Below are 22,096 nucleotides of genomic sequence, written 5' to 3'. Positions count from 1 at the left end.
GACCGATGTCAACAAGGAAGTGCTTCTTTCCTTTGAATAAACAGGCGCCAGCAGCTGCTGTAGATTCACAACTATAAAGGTAAGAGTTGTTATTAAACTGAGAAACTACTTCCATTAATGCCTCATCTGCTAAAGCTCTACTCATATATTTCTATTTCTAAGCTTAGTGGATGGTAGCTACTACAATTCAGCTAATATTAGCTTTTGTTGCTAAGCATCGCACCAAGTTGGCTGGTTGAGTTTTTATTTAATCTGTTGATGATGTGATAAGTATAAGTATCTTTCTGGTATAATTCTGCCAGGCTACCGTGTCATTTCTTTTCTGTCGACGCCACAGAGATGCCCGGCTCCGAACCGGTTCGGTTGGGTCGGAAACGCGTCCTGCCAGCCTGCCCGAACCCCCTCTTCCTGAAGTGGCTGACGGAGCTCCGGGACGAGGCCAAAGAGAGGGGGCTGAAAATCCAGTACACCTACCAGAAGGTAAGTGCTAAACACGGTCTTGTGGTTAGATTAGTAGCGTTAAAAGCGGAGCTGTTAGTTAGAAATGGTTGTGATACAAACTACTAAAATTTTCACCTGAATTTTTAAAGAAAAAAGGTGATTTTTTTTTAGTGGCAAAATGTCAACAGGAAAAACAAATAAGCAGAAAAACTGATTAAATTGAATGATTGATGTTGCTTTGTTTTTTCCAGGCAATCAGCTCCTTGAATAAATATCCTCTGCCACTGCAAAACGCTAAAGAGGCAAAAATCCTCCAGAACTTTGGAGACGGCATTTGTAAACTTCTGGATGAGAAACTGCAGCGATACTACAGAGAGAACGGTGAGGAACAGTGTGATAATAGATGTTTGTTGGAGCAGGAACAGTGTGATAATAGATGGAGCAAAAATCACATGAAATTGAAAGCCACCAAAAATTTTATGTAGAAGATACACGGTAGTATTTATACTGCAAAATACTTGATGAAATGACAAGTGGGAAAGTAAATGAGAAACTAAATAAATCTTTTATGTGATTAAGGTTAAATATTAAATTAAATTTACATATTTACTGTTCAATTTAAACCCCCAACTATGTTGACTATAGCTGGATTAAAAGGCAGTTTTTCCTCCTCATACTAATCTCTGCTTTACTTCTGCATCAGGTGCCAACGCTCCCATTCACTGTCTCCCAAAAGGAGGCCCCGCTCCTGGTAGATCAGACAACAGCAGCAACCTGGCTCCTTCCAAAAAGGTAAAGAGAGCAAACACACACACACACACACACACACACACACATATATCCTGGAGCTGTGACGATATGCTTTTGTCCCGAATCGATCCAGATTTTTTGGGTGGCGATGCAATTCCAATTACAATTCTCACACTTCGATATTGCTGATTTTTGTAGATTAAAATCGAAATAAATGAATAAAACTTTCTCTTTGCTTGTCATTTTTCTTGATTTTCAATGGAGGGAAAAAAAAACAGCAGCCAGATCATCATTTTGCTGCTATAACGCCCAAGAAGACAAGTTAAAAGATCAATAAAAACAATAAAAATGACAAGTTTTATAATGGATTTTTATTTATTTGGGGAAAAAAACGATTTTTTGACAATTTTTTTAAAATTGTGAAGCAAAAAAAATCCTGATTTTCGATTTTTCAATTTGATTTTCCCACCCCTAGTATATACACATAAATGTATATATAGCCATAGTACGATCTTTAAGTTCTTGTGATTCATTATCTCTTGTAGAGTAACGCTGCAGGTGATGGGAAGGAAAGAGGAGGAGGAGGAGGGAGGAAGAAGAGGGAGTATGTACCCCAAAAGAGGTCCGGGGGATATGCTGTATTGCTTACTCTTTACAGACAATCCCAGGTACACGCTTTAATAGAGTTGGTCATGTGGTCTCTAATCCAAACCAGTGCGTGTTTTCACTGTCATCTTTTTCTCCAAAGATCCCGGGGAGCAAAGGTTACATGTTTAAACTGGAACTTCAAGCAGAAGCTCAACATCTCTGTGATAAATCTTTCACTGTGGTGAATGTTTTCACATAAACTTCTGCTATTAATACTGTTGTGATGTCTTCTTGAACTAAACTGTTTTATGTTCGTGTTTTCCTTGTCTGTTGGCAGCCTGATCTTGGCAGTAAGTACACTGCCTGGTCCTCAGTCAGCACTCTGATCCAGAAGAACTTGATGATAAAGACTCACAGTCCTGCAAGGTCAACAATCTGACTATTGTGTGATTTCTGTTCATCTCAAAGCCCCTTTATGTTAACTCTTTAGAGCTGCTGTTAGTTGAATGTTATCTCTATCAGCATTTCTTTTGTTCATCATTAATGTCAGCTGTTTTAAGTTACAAATGCAAAGAAATGATTTTCTGCTGTTAGCTGACAGTGCTGAGATGGGGAAATTAGGGGAACTTGAAATATTAAGTGGTCTTAAAACTAGTAGTGTATTTATCACTGAGCCATAGTCATGATTTTCATTTCAAAATAAAAGCAAAGCTTTATAAAGCAAATCATATCAGTACTAGTAGGCTCTAATAGTTCAAACCTTTAAAGACTTACTGCTGTAATTTGGCTAATTCGGGATCCATTTTATGTCCAGCCTGTACTCTAGGCTCGACCCAGCTGGGGAAAAGAGGACGCAACATAAAACTTGTTTCTTTGTGGGATTTATTTCCTCACAACAAAATGGCTGGACAAACCGAAAGGAAAAGGCAGGTGGGGCAGCTCAAAACAAAATGAACAAGTACAAAACAACAAACTGTAGACGCATCACTGACGACACAAAAATCCTAAAATAAAACTAAGGCTAGGCTCTACGCACAAAATCCACAGTCAATCACACAAATGTTGCCAAAAGCTCCACACAGACACCAGTCAGGCTAAGTGGGCAAGCTGTCTCCACAACACAGCTGCCACAGAATGAAGAGTTGTAGCTCTTATAGTGGAATGGAGATTTATGCTGCTGCCATTGGTCTGGAGGGCAGCGAATCAGGAGAGTAGATGAATGAGGTGTGGTGATGGCGAGCCAATCCCAGCCTGGTGAGGCCACAGGATGATTTGCATGGGTGATAGAGGAATGATGAGGTGAAATTGATGACAGCCGTAACAGTCCCTGTGATGTTGACTCCTGTCTTAAGCTTGTTACATACTCCATGAGAATCAAAAAGCGCTAGAACATGAAAACGTGTTTTTTTTTTGTCTGGTCAGTTCACTGCAGACACCGCAGATTACTGCAGGGATGTCTGTGCTTTTAGGTGCAATAAACACCATTATTTCTTATTAAATGAGAAACTTCCTCTGGGTTGTGCATGTGGCTGGGAACGTGCGCTTAAATGCCACATGTTATCATTTTTTTTATTTTCTCACCATCCTGATCAGCTGTTTTATCAAAACAATCTGTTTCACCTGCATCAGCAAACGTGCAAAAGCGGCAACTGTCAGTTTCATACTTTTCCACCTTGCATGTCTGACCAATCACATAGTACTTCTCTGAGCCCTACAAGAAGAAAGTTCTGCCGACCTTATGTGTCGAGACGTTTCTTGAACCACGTTCACAAGAACAAAATGATGTAACTTTCTTCTCTGGTCCTCGGGAAGGAGAAAAATTTTCCTTGTGATGTAGCAGGATTTATCTCCCCTTCTGTCCTTTTACTCTTGTTTCCTTTCTTCCTCTGATAATGCCTTGTGTGTTTTTGCTGAATCAACCATGGTGGACTTTGAAAACAGCCAAACTCAGCTGTAATGTAATGCCAAGTGCTGAAAGTCAAACTGGTATAAAAAAAAAAAAAAAAAAAAAGAAAAATAAAATAAAATAGTTGACTAATAACAATTCATTTTTATCTTAGCTCTGTGCACAGTTGCAACATTTACACTTGTGTAGTTCACTGTACTATTAGCTCAACTTTGATCACATGTTTTGAGCAAATTCCACACCACTATGATTTATGCTCCATCTAGTGGTACAAAGTGGTATTGCAGGAACATTTGTTCCATCCCAAAAGTATCTGTTAAATGCTACTTAAGATGTTTTATATTGTAATATGGATGTTTCTATTTACATTTTTTATGTCTATTGATATTTTTAAAAAATGTATTAAGCATAATATTTGTACCAGTAACACAAACATTTTCAATAAAAAAAACATAAGTCCTCATTGGCAGACAACTGGCGGTTATCAGAAATAGGCCAAAGAACCTGCCATGTATTTAAAGGTAGAGTATGTAAGATTTTCAATGTTTTCAAAATAAATTAACTTAAAAAAGTAACTACAATCATAATTATAGTTTTTTTTTTAAACATGTAGGTTCCAGTCTGTCCATATTTGATGTGTCATTAAATTACAAGTTTAATTAATGACAAAGACCCTTCTTAAATGTTTTCTGACCAGTAAAAAAAAAAAAAAAAGTACTTTTTTCCACCAGTAGGGGGAGTATAAGCCCATTTATTGCAGAGCGTCTCTGAGCTACAGCTCACAAGTGATTCCTGCCCTCATTGGAGCTGGCAAGGAGGAGGGGTGAGGGGTGAGTTTTGCTCATTACTGCCAACCTGTGGTCGTTTGTGGAGGTAGCGGTTTTGTGGTTTTGCTCACGACCTGGTGTTTGCCACCTGGTGGTGGAAAGAATCCCCTTGAAATCTTACATACTCTGCCTTTAAGTCAGCATGTGTTTAAATTGACATATTAGTCATGATACATCCCATCCAGGTTTAGATTATACTATGGATATTATGTTTTGATGGATTATGAAAAACCTAGTTATATGTGGTAAATTAAATATGAAGCTTTTAGATGCAACAGGATCTTGGTTTTATGAAAGCAATCTGAAAGCAACAATGATGTTGACTCTGTCTTTCAGGTTTTCTTTGACTGAAGAAGGTCTGGCTTTGGCTGAGCGACTGGCATCAGTTGAACAGGAAACTAAGGATGGTCCAGAAGGGGATGGAAAGGAGGTCAGAATTGAGGGAGAGGAACTTGATGAGGATGAGGAAAGGGTGGTTGATCTTACCGAGAGTGGTGAGGATGAAGAGGAGTGTCAAAGACTTACAGAGAAAGCTGCCTTTGTCACTGCGCCAGGAAGCGACGAGGATGGAAGGTGTTCATTAGGAAAACTCCCGAATGCACAAGCGACAGGTAGGAAGCCGAGTGGAGAATGTCTTCTGCCTGGAACATATGAGATTATCCTCTGCGTTGACTTCATTGAAACCACTGGGTAAGACGCGTGTCTGCTCACCTGCACAGAACCATGTGGTAATTCTGCATTTCAAGCTCAGAGTTTATGTCTATAAATACCATTTTCCGCTGGTCTGTTTGTGCAGCGGCAGTCACCACCGCAAGCAGGAGCTGGTCAAAGAGCTTCAGAGAAATGGAGTCCACTTTGACATCAGGAAACTTAATGTTGGAGACTTTCTGTGGGTGGCTCGGGAAAAGGTCCCACCTGTTCCAGGTAACGCGTAAAAAGTACACAAACCACATAAAAACACTGAGATGCCTTTGGACATGTTCTATGTGCGATGCAGTAAAACGGGCTTCCTTCAATCATAAACATAGTTTACATGGAAATTTAGATTAATTAACACCACAGTGAATACTAATAATCTGACCTGCATTATTGTGCAGGTCAGAGGTTTTTTCCACTTGTCCTGTCAAGCATCAAAGCAAGCAGAATGATGGTCTGGGTGCTTGTTGTGCTGAGCAAATTGGTTTTTCAAGAGAAGATATCTCTAGATAGATAGATGTGGGAAAATTGAATAGAAAAAATTTTAAAACAGATTTTTTTGTCAAAAAATAGATATTTTTCAATGAAATAAAATTAATCTTCAAAGTTTTTGTCATTTTTATTGATCTTTTTACTTGTCTTCTTGGGCATTATAGCTGCAGAATGATGGTCTGGCTACTGTGTTGTTTTCTCCTAACTGAAATCAAGAAAATTTACAAGGAAACAAATGTTTTATAAATTTTTTTGTTTGTTTTTAATAAACGAAAATCAGCAGTATCGAAGAATTTTGAGAATCGCAATTTAAATCGAATCGCCACCCAAAAAAAAAAAAAATCGGAATTGAATCGGGACAAAAGCATATTGTCACGGCCCTAATAGACAGACAGAAATGAAAATTTAGGTTTTTATTTTGGTTGTTTTGCATAAATGTTTAGTATTACTAAGTTTACAAAGTACTACTGCAGCCTAACAGAGAAGAATGCAGAAAAACAGATAAGGAGAGAGGCAGCCCCCAAGCTAGACCCCCAGCAACCCCACCCTGAAGTCAGCTTGGGGCCTGGCCAGAACCCCTCCACACCCCAGCCCCGCCAACAGCCCCCAACACATACACATACACCAAAACCTAAACCCCCCATACACCAAAAGAGACACAATCTGACTGACTAATTATAAATCAGTAAAAGCAGATGAAGCAAATTTACGACTGTGTGATAGCAGGGCTGCTTGCTGTTTAAGTGTTTTTTTTTTTTTTTGTTTTTTTTTAAAAAAAAACCCGACATACCAGAGTGTGTTCTGTTGCATAAACACGCACAAATCCTACATAAAGTTAATCTATGCTTCATGGCCTCACTCTGACAAACATTTAGTGAACTGGTGTCTTCCAGGTCAGCTGCGAGCTCCCACAGGCAGAGAACTCGTGCTTGATTACATCATTGAGAGGAAGAGGATGGACGACCTGTGTGGCAGCATCATCGATGGGCGCTTCAGAGAACAGAAGGTGAGTGTTTTTCTTTTTTAATGCATTTTTATTCCAGTTTGATTCATTTAAGGCAGGGGTGTCCAAATTGGGTCCTTCAGGGCTGCTGTCCTGCTTGCTTTCATAGTATCCCTACTCCACCATGCCTGCCTTACATGGATCCAACAGCCAAAGACGTTCTGCACAATATGACTGATTAGTTTGAATCAGGTGCGTTGGAGCAGGGATATACATGTAAAACCTGCAGGATTCTGGCCCTCGAGGACCACAACTGGACAATCCTGCTTTAAGGCAAAACAATGTTTAAGCTTAATATACAACATGATGAGAATTACTTTTTGTTTAGATTTTGTGGAGTAAAAAAAATGCTTAACCTGAACGTTGAATTGTTCATTTTACTGCATTTTTTCCTTCATTCATAACATTTTATGAGATAATGACCTATTTGATAATCAAACAAAACTTGCAATGGAAAAAAAAAAATGTAATACAATTTTCTTTTTTGAAATTTTAATGGCAGTGTCTGCTAAAAGCTTTACCCCATTCACTTGTACTTATCCCTCTAAAGAGGCAGTGCGTAACAGAGTCAAAGGTCAATGGAAATGCATTATACCATTAACCTTGTTTGTATTTTTATTTTATTAGAATGAGCCACATATATGTAGGCCTTAAAGTAAGTGTTGTGCCAGTGTTTGCCACTAGATGTCACTAATTCACACATTCAGTCTTTTAATATTATGTTGTAGAAAACTGGATTAAATTATATCCCACCAACAACTGTTTAGCTTAATAGCTTCATAAATAATAAAGTTTTATTGTTGTTCTTGCCCTAGCACGGGTTGCCTAAAAAAGGGTAATTGACATAATTTGATCATGGAGTATGTTTTAGACTACAAATCACAAAGAAAACAATCTGATCCGAGAGGACTTAGTGAGGAAAAAGTGAGTTTCTTTTTGTCTTACAGGGTTTAACCGGGATTTAACTTTACTCTTTTCATCCTCCATCAGTTTCGTTTGAAGAGGTGTGGCCTTCGTAAACCCATCTATTTAGTAGAGGGGAGTGGGACGGCTGCTTCTCATCTGAGTTTACCTGAAACTACGCTGCAGCAGGCCATAGTCAACACCCAGGTGTGGTCACATTTACCTTCTTCGACTCCTCTGTAGCCTGAATAATGTCTAATAAAGCATTTAAATAGTTTCTATTTCGAATTTCAAGTAGTTTAAATAAACTTTGTGCGGTTTCTTACTACGTGGTTTAGTAAGAAATTATTTAAATAAGCGCAAAGATGTTTATTTAATGGTTTAGTTATGGTCTAATGTGTGTGTGTGTGTTGTTAGGTAGTTGATGGCTTCTTTGTGAAGAGAGTTCAGGATGTACGAGAGTCGGCAGCGTACCTCACTGTGATGACACGATATCTGGCTCAACTTTATCAGGTACCAGTTCTTTTAAAAATGTCCCCTTTATATTTACTAAAATCATTTTAAATTTCAGGTTTTTGTTTTTCACTTTTTGCCTCACAGGACAACATTTAGTTTATTCTACCGTATGGTCTGAATGAGCTAAGACTAATGCTGTTCAGAGTATGCCATATTGTTAGTGATGCCTTCTAATCTTGCTTGACTGAAAGGGAAAGAAAACCAGGGCGTTTTGCTTTTCAGTGAGATTTTCTTGTTTTTATTTTGATGTATTTTAGAACCGAATGCTGATCTGTCGCTCCAGAGAGCTGGAGGGAGATGTGAGGAGTGATGAAGAAGAGCAGGGCGTCCCCTTTTGCTCTCTTATTTCCTTTGCAGAGTTCAATCATGGCGCAGTCAAAAACAAGGTTTGTCAAACCTTTACTTGTAATATTGCTACTTATCTTTTAGTGAAGCTTGAAGGAAACAGTTGCAATGAAACAAAACATTTTAGTGGTGATGATTTCTGTTTTCCCTCATTTCTGTTCTGCTTTAGTGTCAGACTGTAAGAGAAGTGTTTGCCAGACAGTTGATGCAGATTAGTGGTTTGTCTGGAGACAAAGCAGCTGCTATACTGGAGAAGTACAGCACTCCACACAGGTAAGCGAGTAAAACAAGCCAATTGTATATAACAGATACAACTCTAAAGCTGCTTTTACAAGGTAAGATATATTTCTGATTTCATGCAGTCTTTATGTTAAATGCAGGAAAAGCTGGGCAACGAGACTCACTGCAAGAACATAAAAGTAGAATAAATAAGGCTGTCTTATGACTGTGTGCTGGCAGTGCCGAACCTAATTTTGATTGATTGAAAATTTTAAACATTGAGTGCAAAACAGAAATGCAAACAAAAACAAAACAAAAAAGGTTCAATCAGTGTGGGTATGGCAAAATCTCAAGTAGAAATCCCACCCCGATGCTAGCAGCACATCAGGATAAATAATATCAATAGCAATAATATAAACCTTATGAGTTATATCTATAAGCGACAATATATATGCATACATATACACACACATACTTACATACGTACATATATACATACATCCACCATATATAAAGTACAATAATAAGTTACAATCACATGTTTAATAATAATTACAACATCACCTGTACTGCTACCATCTCTGATATAATAGTAATAATGATAACGGTAATATCCATAACAACATTCATAATAATGATAATAATAATAATAGTTGTACTAACAATACGATCAAGTTTATAATTACACCAATAATTATTTTAAACTGGCTAGTTTCTGAACCTAAAAAGTTGGTTTCCAGTGAGAACCAAAAAAGAGAAGTGGTTTTCAATTGCAAAATGTTCTTGATGAGTAAAGGCTGGATTCAACTCAATGCCAGACAACTCTATTACTAATATTGTAATATAGTGTAAAAAAAAAAAAAAAAAAAAGCCGGATCAGTGCTGCCTGTCTGTTCACACAAGAGCTGTAATGAAGCTTGAAGAAAGAAAGACTAAAAACAAATACTAGAACAAATAATAAATCAGATTCAAAAGGGAAGATAGAAGACCATGACGGAAGAAAGACTTGGATAGAAGGGAACCTGGGCGTTTTACAGCTGTCGGGCGCTATGGCAACAACTACTACTGAAGAAGTGGACTAAGTGCTGACTCCATCAGTGGGGAAGACTGTGGTATAACTTCCCACAGACCACATGACACTGTTGCAAAATTTAACTCTCCATCCATGAAACTCACAAAAATACTCACACAAAGCGAAGACTGTCCCCAAAAACGTTACTCTAAAAGTATGAAATGCAGTCGTAACTTTGGCATAACTCATGTGAATAACTTGTCATGAAAACATTAGCATTAGCTCTTAGCTTGTGGGACATTACAGCAGTACTGCTTCCTATTGAACACCCTATGAAAACCATAAAACTAAAATTAGGCCAGTTGCTAATAGTTACTTCTTTAACATTTACATGAAATGTAGGAAATGTAGTTAATGCATGTAAACCAGTACAACTTGTGCGAAATGTTTAGGGCAGGGGTGTCCAAAGTCGGTCCTCGAGGGCCGCTGTCCTGCAGGTTTCCCATGTATTCCTGTTCCAACACATCTAGCTTCCACTAAATGGATCAAACAGCCAATGACGTGCACAACTGATTAAGCTCTACTACTAATTAATTTGAATCAGGTGTGCCTGAGCAGGGATACATAGAAAACCTGCAGGATTCTAGCCCTCGAGGACCGGAGCTGGACACCTCTGGTTTAGGGAGTCCAGTAGCTGATTAGCTTCAAGTAGTCGTATTTAGCTTCTGCTAAACAGCAAAATAAAGACACGGATGTAGACTGTAACTTTGCAGCTCATCAGGCACTTACAGAGGGCAGATAATGGAGTCCTCTGTGTTTATTGAGAGCGAGCCGTAAAGCAAAGCGCTCGAGGTCACATGGATCCACTCCTGGAAAGTTGCTATATCTGGTTTTTGAAGAGGGCAGCGCCAACATGTATCAAGTACTGTTAAACACAGAAGTCATCCATTATTTCTCACATTAAAGCTGGGGTAGGTAATGTTGGGAAGCTAGCAAGATCTAAAAGCACCACGTTTTGCTCCTCGTGTGATCCGAGGTTTTTTTTTCTGACCTCCACCAAGGAGGTTATGTTTTTACCAGCGTTTATCTGTTTGTGTTCAAGATAACTCAAAAAGTTATGGACTGATTTTAATTAAATTTTCAGCAGTTGTTGGAAATGTGAAAAGGAAGAACAGGTTTAATTTTGGTGGTGATCCGGATCACCGTTTGGATCCAGGAACTTTTTAAAGGCCATGGCGGAGGTTAGCGCTCTCTGAGTGCTTTTCTAGTTCGCAGCTTTTTCCCCCCAATGATTTTCTCTTTTCTCGGCTGTTTAGCGGAAGGAGGCAAATAAACTGAGCCGGGTTGGGAAAATCTTTCCTGCATTTTCTCAGCCGTGAAGAAGCTTACGAAATATAAGAAATGAACAACTTCAATTCAGCCTGAATGTTTTGATTGGCCAGAGTTTTTACAGATTTATAGTAAACTGAGGGGTCTAACTATATTTCTTATTGTTCATGATTACAACATATATAGACTACTTTCAGGATGAGGAAACACTTCACCCAGAGTGACAAAAACATGTCTGAGCAAGATTACCTACCCCAGCTTTAAGCTAATCCTTTCAAATGTCTGTGTATTAAAGTCCTTATGCTTTGTAGCTGGTTAAACTGGTGTGAACACAAGGCCATTAACCAGACGGCGCAGAGGCTCAGAAGAACGGCGTGTTAGTGAAAGCACCTGAAAAGAGCCTGGAAAACAATCAGGTGCTTTTATTTTTATTTAATGTGGAGATTTTTTGATGGAAAGCATATTTTCCCCATCACAAAATATCACGACTTCCGACCTACACAAGTTATTTTGTCTGTGGAATTTAAGATTTTAGAAGAAATATCACAGTAATGGCAGTGTAAATGCAAACAGATATTCTGGATTCTGTGGTGGCCAGTCCATGTGTGGAAATGATGTGTCATGCTCCCTGAACCACTCAGAGAAAACATCCTTTAATGGAATAACCTGGTCATTCCGGTTAACAGCTGACCTCATTCTTCGTTGCTGAACGTGTGCCTGACCACCTGCAGCAACCACAGATCACAGCCCCGCTACCACAGGCTTGTAAAGTCGGCACTAAGCATGATGGCTGCTTTATTTCATCTGGCATTTCACCGGACGCTAACATCACTCTCAAAACAGGTTAAATCGGGACTCCTCAGATCACACGATCTTCCATTACTACAGAGTTCAATCTTTATGCTACAAAAAAGTTTAGATCACACATGATTTAGATCCTTTTTAAGATACAACTTGGCGCCTGATCTTAAGTTTAAAAATATATCTACACACTAGAATTAATGTTTTATTAACAAAGTGACGTTTTGAGCCACAGGCCTTCCTCAGACAATATTTTCAGGTATTCTTTGTGTTAGTTTCTTGAGTATTATCAGGTATTTTTTGGATCTTTAGCTATACTTTGTATTTTTATACACTTTACATTAAGCCTTTCATATATCCTTATGTGTAACTATATTTTTTTCTTTCCAGTGTTCCTTATGTGCTGTAGATGATCATTTTTTCCTATTTATCCAACCGTTATGCTCCCTAGAAAATTGAACACCCCCCACTGAAAACTCACAAGGCACACCAGAAACCAAATTTTTATTTTAAGCCTGTATTAATAATCTAAAGTCATCTTGTCAAAGTGTCTTGGATTGAAATAAGAAACACACAAAAAAAGGAGTTTTATTATCTTTCACCTGGGCCTCTCACCTGGATGAACACAGAGCTGCTTTTTAGACCAATCAGGTGAAATTGGATAATTTCTCAGGGATGATCTACGGCAGCACAGTGGTTGAAAAACACTGGTTGCCAAACAATCCCCATATACAGTATGGAGACAGTATTTTTTGTCATTGCTTGATCTTATTATCCCTCTGCTGTCCTTTTCAGCCTTCTCACGGCATATGAACGGTGTGCAAGTGAAGCAGAGAAAGAGAAACTCCTCTCCTGCATCCGATATGGGAAACTCAAAAGGTTTGTTCATGTTCCAGTGATTCATATAGTATTTGTTTACATAACACTAAGCACATTTTTCATGTAAAATCAGCCTCATGATTATGTTTGTATAAACATGTTCTTTCCCTGGATAAAACTCATGATGTACCTGTGTGCTACGTGCTAAATGCATTAAAATGACTAAAAAGACCACTAAATGACTGAAACAGGAGCACCTGGAACAGTTTTTGAGTTCTTTGCTTTGTTTTACAGGAACCTGGGTCCAGCGCTAAGCAGAACGGTTTATCAGCTGTACTGTACTCAAGGAACACTTTCATGAATGCAACACTCCCTGATAAACTTTCATTTTAGTTGGGCTTTGTAATTCATCCTTTACTTAAGCTAACTTTAAAGGCTGATTATTTCCATTGATGTACTTTATAAGATGCTGCTATATCTTAAAGATTGTAGGAAGTTCCTACTAGAGACTTGTATGACCTGAAATAAAGTTTATTTTGTAGAATACTGTTGTTTAAGTGCAGATGTATCAAGTTGCCGTTAGTCAGTATTAAGTGGAGATGCTTCATAAAGATTTCGCAAACTGAAGTTGACAATGTTAATGTGATGAAAGATTAGTCACTTATTACTATTTTAACATACTAATCTGTATTCAAATGCTATATTATTAATGCAGTTATACAAATTGAGTTATTTCTACATAAAATGATGAGATCTATGACAGGAATAACGAGGAACCATGACATTAATGTCTAAATGCAGTGGTAGAGTACATATAATAGTAATTGATGCTGCAAGGGGGAGGAATAATGTTGTCAGAGAGGCAAAAGGTCCAGATATCACCCTAATAGATTTAGAACTACAAGACTTACACAACCTAGTTTGGTTTTTTGTTAAGAGTTTACAACAAGTTAAACTAATTTAAACTTTTACATGTTTCTGTCAGCATAGAAATCATTAATACCAATTAATTAATTGGTATTAATGATGAATTAATACCAATATGACCATAAACCAGGGAGGGATCAGTCAGTGACTGATGCCTCTTGGACTGGGCCTCTTGTGAGAGACTAGATGGGGAAGATTATTGTAGCAGCACCATCTGCTCGTTGAGAAGAGTACACAATAGACAGGTTTTTATGGACAACAGACTTGTGGACAAACTATTTTACTGGACCCTTGCTGATGTAGCAGTACCTGCTACTAAAGGTACAGTATGGCACATATTCATATCAAGAATCTTAGCTTTCCAGTGCTGCATAACTTTTAGGTAACTTGGAAGGTAGAATGAGCAAAGTCAATATTTTGTACTTTGTGGCACCCACAGGATGATCAATAATGGAGATGAACTCAACAGATTGTTATTAAACAAATGACAGCTGTCCAAATGTGCTCTTAGCGATAGCAACACCTGATGCCTTGCCCCCTTTTTTAATCATCTCCTGACCAAACAGATGGGCCATGTGGCCACCTGTTCTCAAGTTTCCTATAAGAGCCTTTACATTGCAGATGGTATTCTGGTAGAAGGAAGATATCCTCACCACTGTTCCACAAGGAAAAAACACTGATGTTTTATGGGATCATTTCGGCTTCTGGTGTTTAGAGACACTATTCTTAGAGAGGACTCATCATTAATGAGTTTGGGTGGGGGATGGGGTGGGTGTGTGTGTGTGTGTGTGTGGACAAAAAGCAGTCAACATTAAAAAACTAAGGGTGCTTTACCTTTTTCTTCTTAGTCCACACTGTTTTTTGTGTCATCGCTCATCATTTCTCACTTCAGAAAAAGCGACCAGACTTTGTGAATCCATAGAAGGGTTGGATTTAGTTTGAGAAGGACAGATTCCTCTTCCATCCTGGTCCTCACGAGGAGACCCTGCTGATGCAGAAAGTGACCTTCGACGTGGTCACTTTGGACTTGCGTAGCCAGGGTCATATAATGGGTTCAGAGGCGTTGTTCTATTGATGCTGATATTGGACTGGGAGGGAAGTTGGGGGTTATCTCTCAACAAGCCTGTCACATTCGGCCATGGCTCATTTCCTCCTTAACTCAACCACTTCCACCTGCTGGTGCCACCTGCCAATTACCAATCAGTGTCCCTATATAACCTCTCCTGTTTCCCTCCACAGTTGCCAGGTTGTCTTTGCCTCTGAGCCTGACAACATCTGGCTTCCATCTGCAAGGCCACGCCCCCCATGCATGCGCAAACCCTAGCGATCACACCACCACGCAGCTGCACACACAGCTGGCTGCACCAGTCAAAGCCTGCTAATAATACATCCTAATCTTGGCATGCTGACAGAGCTGCAGCCTCTTTGCTGTAAGGATCTGAACTAAGGCTGCTTTGATTTTTACAGTATAAAAAAGGGCAGAACATCCACAAAGCAGTCGACGCCTGCTAAATATTTCACTTGGATGATCAATCGTGCCACACTAATTGGCCATTTTCTATGCACTTCGTGTATATCCCACAAACACTTAATTTGAGTGGAACCATCCAGCACCAGACCTCTTTTTTGTCACTTTTCAGCAATAAAAATGTAGCAATGGAACGACTCTCTTTTAAACTAGTTGTCAAATTCAGTTTAGTTTTTATTCAGTTTAGTTTTTGCCCCTCAACCAACTTAAAAAAAAATTTCAGGTGAAATTATTGACTTGCATTTTGTAAAACTCTCCTAAAGTCTCTGCAACATATAGATGATGTCAGCTTGAGAGTTCTGCTTCATAGCAAGTTTTCTTAGAAGTGTTTAGGGAACTGAAAATGTTGGGCAGTAACAATGACTACATTTTGTCAACTTACAGCACTTACATGATAGCTTAACGTGAAAGACGCTACAAGTCATCACTGAATTAAACCTGCACAATGGAAGGTATGTAAAACACATTTTATTGTTTGGTCTGGTTTCTACTGTTAGAAATGAGCCTTTTCAGGATCAGATCACATTCACCACAAAATAACCAACTGTATTTAAAGCAAATTAGAAAGTGGAAACAATGGAAGTCAACATTTGTTTTTAATGCCTTCATAGAGCTGAACATATTATTGAGCCTTCTTCCTCTGTATTTATAATCAAGATGGTGCAGAATGTCACTTTTTTGCCAAATACATAACATACAAATGCTGCAGTCCAAATTTCTTCTTCTGACATTATTTTTCTGGGTAAAATTAGTTGTGTGAAGTGAGTTTCAGAAATGTCCATAGCTTCTTTGGCCCCTCTTTGAATTCAGAGCAGAATATGAGGGTCTGTATCTTGTTTCCACAAATGTGTTGTGAGGAAAACATGCAAAAAATGTAACAGGAGTATACACAACTCTTTCTAGGAAATAGGTTGTCATGGGTTCACGATACCGTGAATAAGTATGTTTGATTAATCAGTTGTTTTAATTTATTTTCTTTTTCTTTCTTTTTTCTTTGTTTGGTTAAATAGAGAAAATATAATTTAAACACCAAAACGGCTTTGACCATTTTGGGAACAGTGACTCTGTCAGTAACATTGGTTTGTCCATCGTAATAGTTGAATGAATGGAAATCTTTTTAAATGATAGTAGAAACTTATAAAATCTTGCAATGATCAGGAAACAGGATGTTATCTGATGTTGCTCCCCCGATTATGTTATCAAAATATTCTAATGCTAAAAATGCTCATATTGTTCCAGACTCTGCCAGATTGCATCTGCTCAGTGACGATAGGTGCAATTGTAGGGACAGTTGTTGACTTGGCTTCATCTTTTCAGGACTTTAAGAAATCACCTTTCTGGAACAGTTATAGCTCTTTATTGTCTGACAATGGGGTTCCAGTTATGATTATTGTTCACAGGTTGGAAGATGTGCAGCTTATGTTGTGGGTCATTGCCAGAGATTAGTTGGTTTCGGCAATGACTAGAAACACACGGTTTTGCATCCATACCAGAAGTCAGTTGTGTGAGAAAGGCTAGGTGTTAGAGTAAGGGAAGAGATACAGCATCCTTTGAACACAGGGATATTGGAGAACAGATTCAGTCAGCCTATCCTGAAAGCTATTCAAAGTTTGTTACTCACTTGTAAAAAAAAAGACAAGTCCTCTAATTCATATGCAACTTATCTACAAGTGTTTGAACTATAAGTATTAGTTTAGATCTGAAAAGTTATCAGGGTAAGCATCCAACAACTTCTTCCTCATTCTTACTTAACAATTTATGACAGAAGAAAAAGCTTATGTGGTTCTGACATGCAAATACACTGAGATAGCGACTCGTAACTTCATAGAGGGTGAAAACACCAGCTTATGTTGCGTTTGCAAACTGTCTCACCAACCTGTTAAAAATTCACAGGAAGACAAAAAGCAGAAGTGAAGGTGTGATATTTTCTTTCTCTTGCTTGGTAAATAAGCAAGTCTGTTTCATGCATTTCATAACTGTAAACTAAAACTTGCATTCACATAATTTATGGAATTTCAGCACAACGAAACATCTGAATAAATAGGGAATCATTCCATTATGCACATGCTGGGAAATTTTGCACAAAAAATCGTCATTTTTCATTGTGTTTAAAGCCTCTCCACTGACCAGCAGGTGTCAGTGTTCATCCAGAGCACAACCAAACCCAGGGTTGGTTTTCTTTTTCCATTCCTACACTGTGAAAAGACACAAGAATAATTAATCAGTTCTGTGTTTGTACAAACAATGATCTTAGTTACTGATAAGTGAGACTAGTGTGTGTCTTCTCGTGTGAACACCCTACTTGTCCTCAAATTTGGTGACTTCTGCTTTGCTTGCTTTTTTTCCAACGTATTCAACATCCTGATACCATGTGTCAGCAGATTATGATGTACTTGATAACACAGCAGAGCAGCAGCTTTACCGATTATCAGACAGTTACTAGGTTCACTAGATACGAGGAATTCATTAACTTTTAGACCAAACTAAACACTTTTAAATAAATTGATATTTTACTAAAACAAAGTCACATTCTGAATATTAAACGTCATTTCTTTCCTCCCTGTTACAGAGAATTCTTCATTTCTTGTAAGAATGAAAGCCCGATAGTAGAAGGATATCATATAGAAGAAAGACAGATGTACTAAACCCCAAACCACATGCATATCTACACACATTTGTCTGTGTCTTTAATTCATCACAACAGTATTAATATCTAAACTTAAATCTAACAAATGGAAAGAGAGTAAATATTTTCTTATTCCTCCTGATCTGTTTTTGCATAACTTTAAAAAAAACCCATCAGATTCTTTCTTAAATTTTTTAACAAAAGACAAAAATACAATATGTAGAAGTGACGGTCACATAATCTGCTGTTTGTACTTGTTTACATCATTATAATTTATTTGTTTATACCTTTTAGAGGTCCATTTTATGAAAGATTTTCTCTCAAAGAGTTTGTATAACAGTAATAAGTGTCTCCATGTGTGTGACTCAAAAGAAAAGTGTGTTACTTCTCTCACTTGCTCCAGTTTTTAGCAAATGTGCGATCAAATGGTTGAATCTTTCCCTTTGTGACCACATTAAGGGTAATAACCACCTGACCTGAGTCTGCCCTGTAAAATCACCGAGTAGGTGCCGGCTAAAGTTGCATCCTCTCCCTGAGAAAGGCATGAAGTGTGTGTTCACAGGCGCTACTCGTGAAGTAAAGGTTCAGACACAAACAGGCCATCCTCAGTATACCTCTCTAGAGTGAACTGAATTGAATTAAACTTTATTATCCCACCAGGGTGAATTTGTCGTACACATAGTACAGATTCAGCTGTAGACATCGTACATTAAATCAAATCAAATCAAACTTTATTTGTATAGCACTTTTCGTGCTTAAAAACAATACAAAGTGCTTTACATTATAAAACAATTTACATCAAGATAATTAAAACGCATACACACAAACACCCATAGTCCCCTTTCACCCACCCACAACCACCCTCACCCATGCCCTATTAGCCCTATAACAGTTAAAAGAAGAGGAATTAACACATTAATATACACAAGACATAACAATGATACAGTAAAATTGAATTTTTTTTTTTTTTTTAAAAAAAGGGGGTAAAGACTTGTACAAATAAAGTGCATAACGTGTGTGTGTGTGTGTGTGTGTGTGTGTGTGTGGGGCTTTTGGAATGGCTGAAATTAAGGATTAAGATGAATGTGAGGTAACACATTTTGAAAACAGTGTTGTTGGATGTAAAATCAAATTAAAGACACGTTATTTATCCCCGTGGGGAAATTCAAGGTTCAAGCAGCTCGTCCGAGGTTTACAATGCAGACAATAAACATTTATGACAAGTTTACAGAACTGAACTGAAGCTTCGGCCCCGCAGTTTAATCCCCAGTTCATCTGTGCCACCTGATGGAAATGCAGCCTGGAGAGCTGAGTTCACTTTAAAGCCCAGATGAAATTGTTGAGAAAAATGTATAAAATGGGGCCTTAAATAAATAAATCGCATTGCCTAAACAGGAAGCTGACACAAACATTACACAATTCACACTGGGATAAATTTAAACTATGATGAGATTGTGAAGATGTATCTTCAGATTTCTCAAAATTGAAGATGTTTGGTTAAATGTTTGACAAGTGAAACTTTGGCATTATATCAGTTTCATTAGAATACAAGCAAATTTGATATGAAAATGTGCAGAGTACGTGTGAATGAACATTGTAGTGGTTAAAACGTGTTGTGGAAAATTTTGTGGGATTGCAGCAATATAGAACCACAAATTAGAGCAATCTGGCCTCAGACGACTTTGTGCAAGTGCTGGCAGTACTTTGCTGTGCTCCTGAGACTGGAGCTCTTCTCTAATATATATTGAAGTTCACACCAGTGTTTCTCTTACTTTGCTTTCATATCCCAAATTTTAAGGCTGACACTATATATCACTGAAAAAAATGAGTCAACATGAGCTTTTGTCATTTAAACTGAAACTTAAGATACTGACTTAGATCAAATAGCAAAGTTCTTCTGAAAACCCTGGTATGCAAATGCTTCCAAAGTGACCTTTGGTAATTTCTTGAGCAATGATTCATACGCCACTGTAGTAAACTTGTGAACTATAGTTCAGTGGTTACAAGAATAGAGGCTTCATCTTGTAGAATAAAAACAACATCATCTCATAATTCATCAATTACATATACTGTATGTCTTAAATGGTTCAAACTAAGTAGGCGGTGCACTTATTTTTCTCTGCGTGTTTGGCACGTTCACTTGTTAGATAAAGTTAACTGAAGCATCTGTGTGGTTTATGTTGAGTACTTTGGTAAAAGATGACTTTCTGATGCTCACAGAGGAGCATCAGGGGAAACAAAAAAGAAACAACTTACAATTTTTCTGCATATCAGATCATCACATATCAAACTCTATTAGCTCTTCACTCTGTTTCTTCTAACAAAGTTTCAGGTGATTTGATTTAAGCTGCCTGACTTCTGCGTCTACAAGTTTATCACTAAGCTGTACATCATATTCTGAGAAGACAATGTTCCTCTTGAGGTTTGAGACTTCCTATTTCTGTATCTGTACACCCAGGGCTAGTGTTGTGTACCGTGCCACAGTAACTTCACATTACAGGGACCTCATCAGAGCTGCCAGCAACCAGTTAAAAAAAGGACACAGGTAGGTGATTTTTTCCCTTTTTTACCCCCTGTGTCAGCATTATTCGGTGAGATTTTGCAAAATAATCAAGATTTAAGTTACACATTTCAATTTTGCATTATTACATATTTATTAAAACAAGGGTTACCATTTTTTTTTTACTACTTACTTATTGCCCATCAGTGGGATTGCAACCACATAATTAGCTATCAGTAATAGTTTAAACCCTGATCTGTGTGATAAACATGTATACATGCTGAACAGAAACTTCAGGTGTGATGTTTCACACCTTCATCCTAATCTTTACCAGCATATCTTTAAGAGCATTGAAAAATGAATAAAGAAACCGAGAAATCTTGTGCACAGTTGAGTGTTTTTTAGTTGGCATGATGCGTTATTTAATTAGGGCAAACATGCTAGTTACACAAGTGACCTAAAAATGAGTTTTGTAGAGGCTGTGTGAAAGATTGAAGATAAAACTAAAAAAAAAAAAGGAAACCCACTGTGGCAGCACATAAGCTGCAAACAAAGTAACAAAGTCTACTTTAGACAGTAGAACTACGTCCAAATGGGTAGAAAAGCTGTTCAGTGTTAGCAAAAATAAAATAAAAAAATTATTCTGTAAATTTGCACAGGTCAACAGTTATCAGTGGATTTCAGCTGTTATAATGTATAATTTTTATTAAAGTATATGCAGCGACAGTAAATTTGTGGTGCACATTGTTTGCTAATCAGAATCAGAATCACCTTTATTCTTATTGTGCAGCAACAAAATTAAAGAATAAAACATGTCTTTTAGAATATTTGCAAGTTTTAAATAAAATATAACAAAAACAGTAAAAAAAAAAAAAAATTACATATATATATATATATATATGTATATATATATATATATATATATATATATATATATATATATATATATATATATATATATATGTATATATATATATATATATATATATATATATATATATGTATGTATACAATGTAATAGTGTAAAAAGTATATAATGAACCGATTGTAAACAGTAAATTGTGCAGATGGAGGGAATATAGTCTTAGTTATTGCACAAAAGTATGCACTTTATTACACATCCTTAAGCAGCTTTTATCAGTGGGATTTTAATAACGTGGTTATTGCTTTCAGAAAGAAACGGTCTCTTGGTCTACTAGTCTGGGCTTTGTGTGACCTGTAGTGGCGACCTGAGGTTAATAGTTCAAACAGGTGGTAACTGGGGGTGAGACGAGTCTTAATGATGTGTTGAGCTCTGCTGAGGTTGCAAAAGCTGACAACATCCTCCAGGCTGAGCAGAGGGCAGGCTGTGATCCTCTGGGATGTATTGATCACTCCCTGCAGTGCTTTCTTATCCGCTACTGAGCTCCCTGTGTACCACGCTGTAATGCAGCACATCATGAAGCTCTCTCTCTCTCTCATGGTGGTCCTGTAAAATGTCACCAGCAGCTTCTTCTCCAGCTTGTTCCACTTGGGCACCCTTAGGAAGTGGAGTCGCTGTTGGGTTTTCTTCACTGCTGCCGTGGTGTTGGCAGTCCAGGAGAAATCATCAGAGATCTGCAGGCCAAGATTCGGATGGAGCGGATTGTTTCCACAAACACCCAGTTGATGTAGAGATGTGGATCTGTTCTGCCTTTCCTGAAATTCAGGATGATTTCTTTAGCTTTTGTGGCGTTCAGTGGGAGATTGAGCTCTCAACACCACGCTGCCAGTGTGTTGACTCATCTCTGTAGTCAGAGTCATCCTCCCCTGAGAAAAACTCAACTATGTTGGTGTCATCTGAGAACTTTATGATCATGTTTGAGAAATAGCTTGGAGTGCAGTCATAT

The 22,096-nt window shown here is 37.9% G+C and overlaps 1 protein-coding gene across 1 annotated transcript; it reads left to right on the top strand.

Moving 5' to 3' along the window:
- On the top strand, positions 1-13,008 carry mus81 (MUS81 structure-specific endonuclease subunit; the record flags this gene model as incomplete). Its single annotated transcript, XM_079257323.1, has 16 exons — positions 1-79; positions 338-480; positions 693-822; positions 1,145-1,233; positions 1,737-1,859; positions 1,940-2,020; positions 2,117-2,205; positions 4,849-5,202; positions 5,309-5,436; positions 6,594-6,706; positions 7,694-7,813; positions 8,024-8,119; positions 8,380-8,508; positions 8,637-8,740; positions 12,624-12,707; positions 12,942-13,008. The coding sequence occupies exons 2-16, from the start codon at positions 340-342 to the stop codon at positions 13,006-13,008; spliced, it is 1,848 nt and encodes a 615-aa protein (XP_079113449.1). The 5' UTR covers positions 1-79; positions 338-339.
- Between the last annotated feature and the right edge of the window lie 9,088 nt (positions 13,009-22,096).

The sequence above is a fragment of the Telmatherina bonti genome (genome assembly GCF_933228915.1).
Source record: "Telmatherina bonti genome assembly, chromosome: 18".
Lineage (NCBI taxonomy): Eukaryota > Metazoa > Chordata > Actinopteri > Atheriniformes > Telmatherinidae > Telmatherina > Telmatherina bonti.
This window is presented reverse-complemented; position numbering and strand designations above follow the sequence as displayed.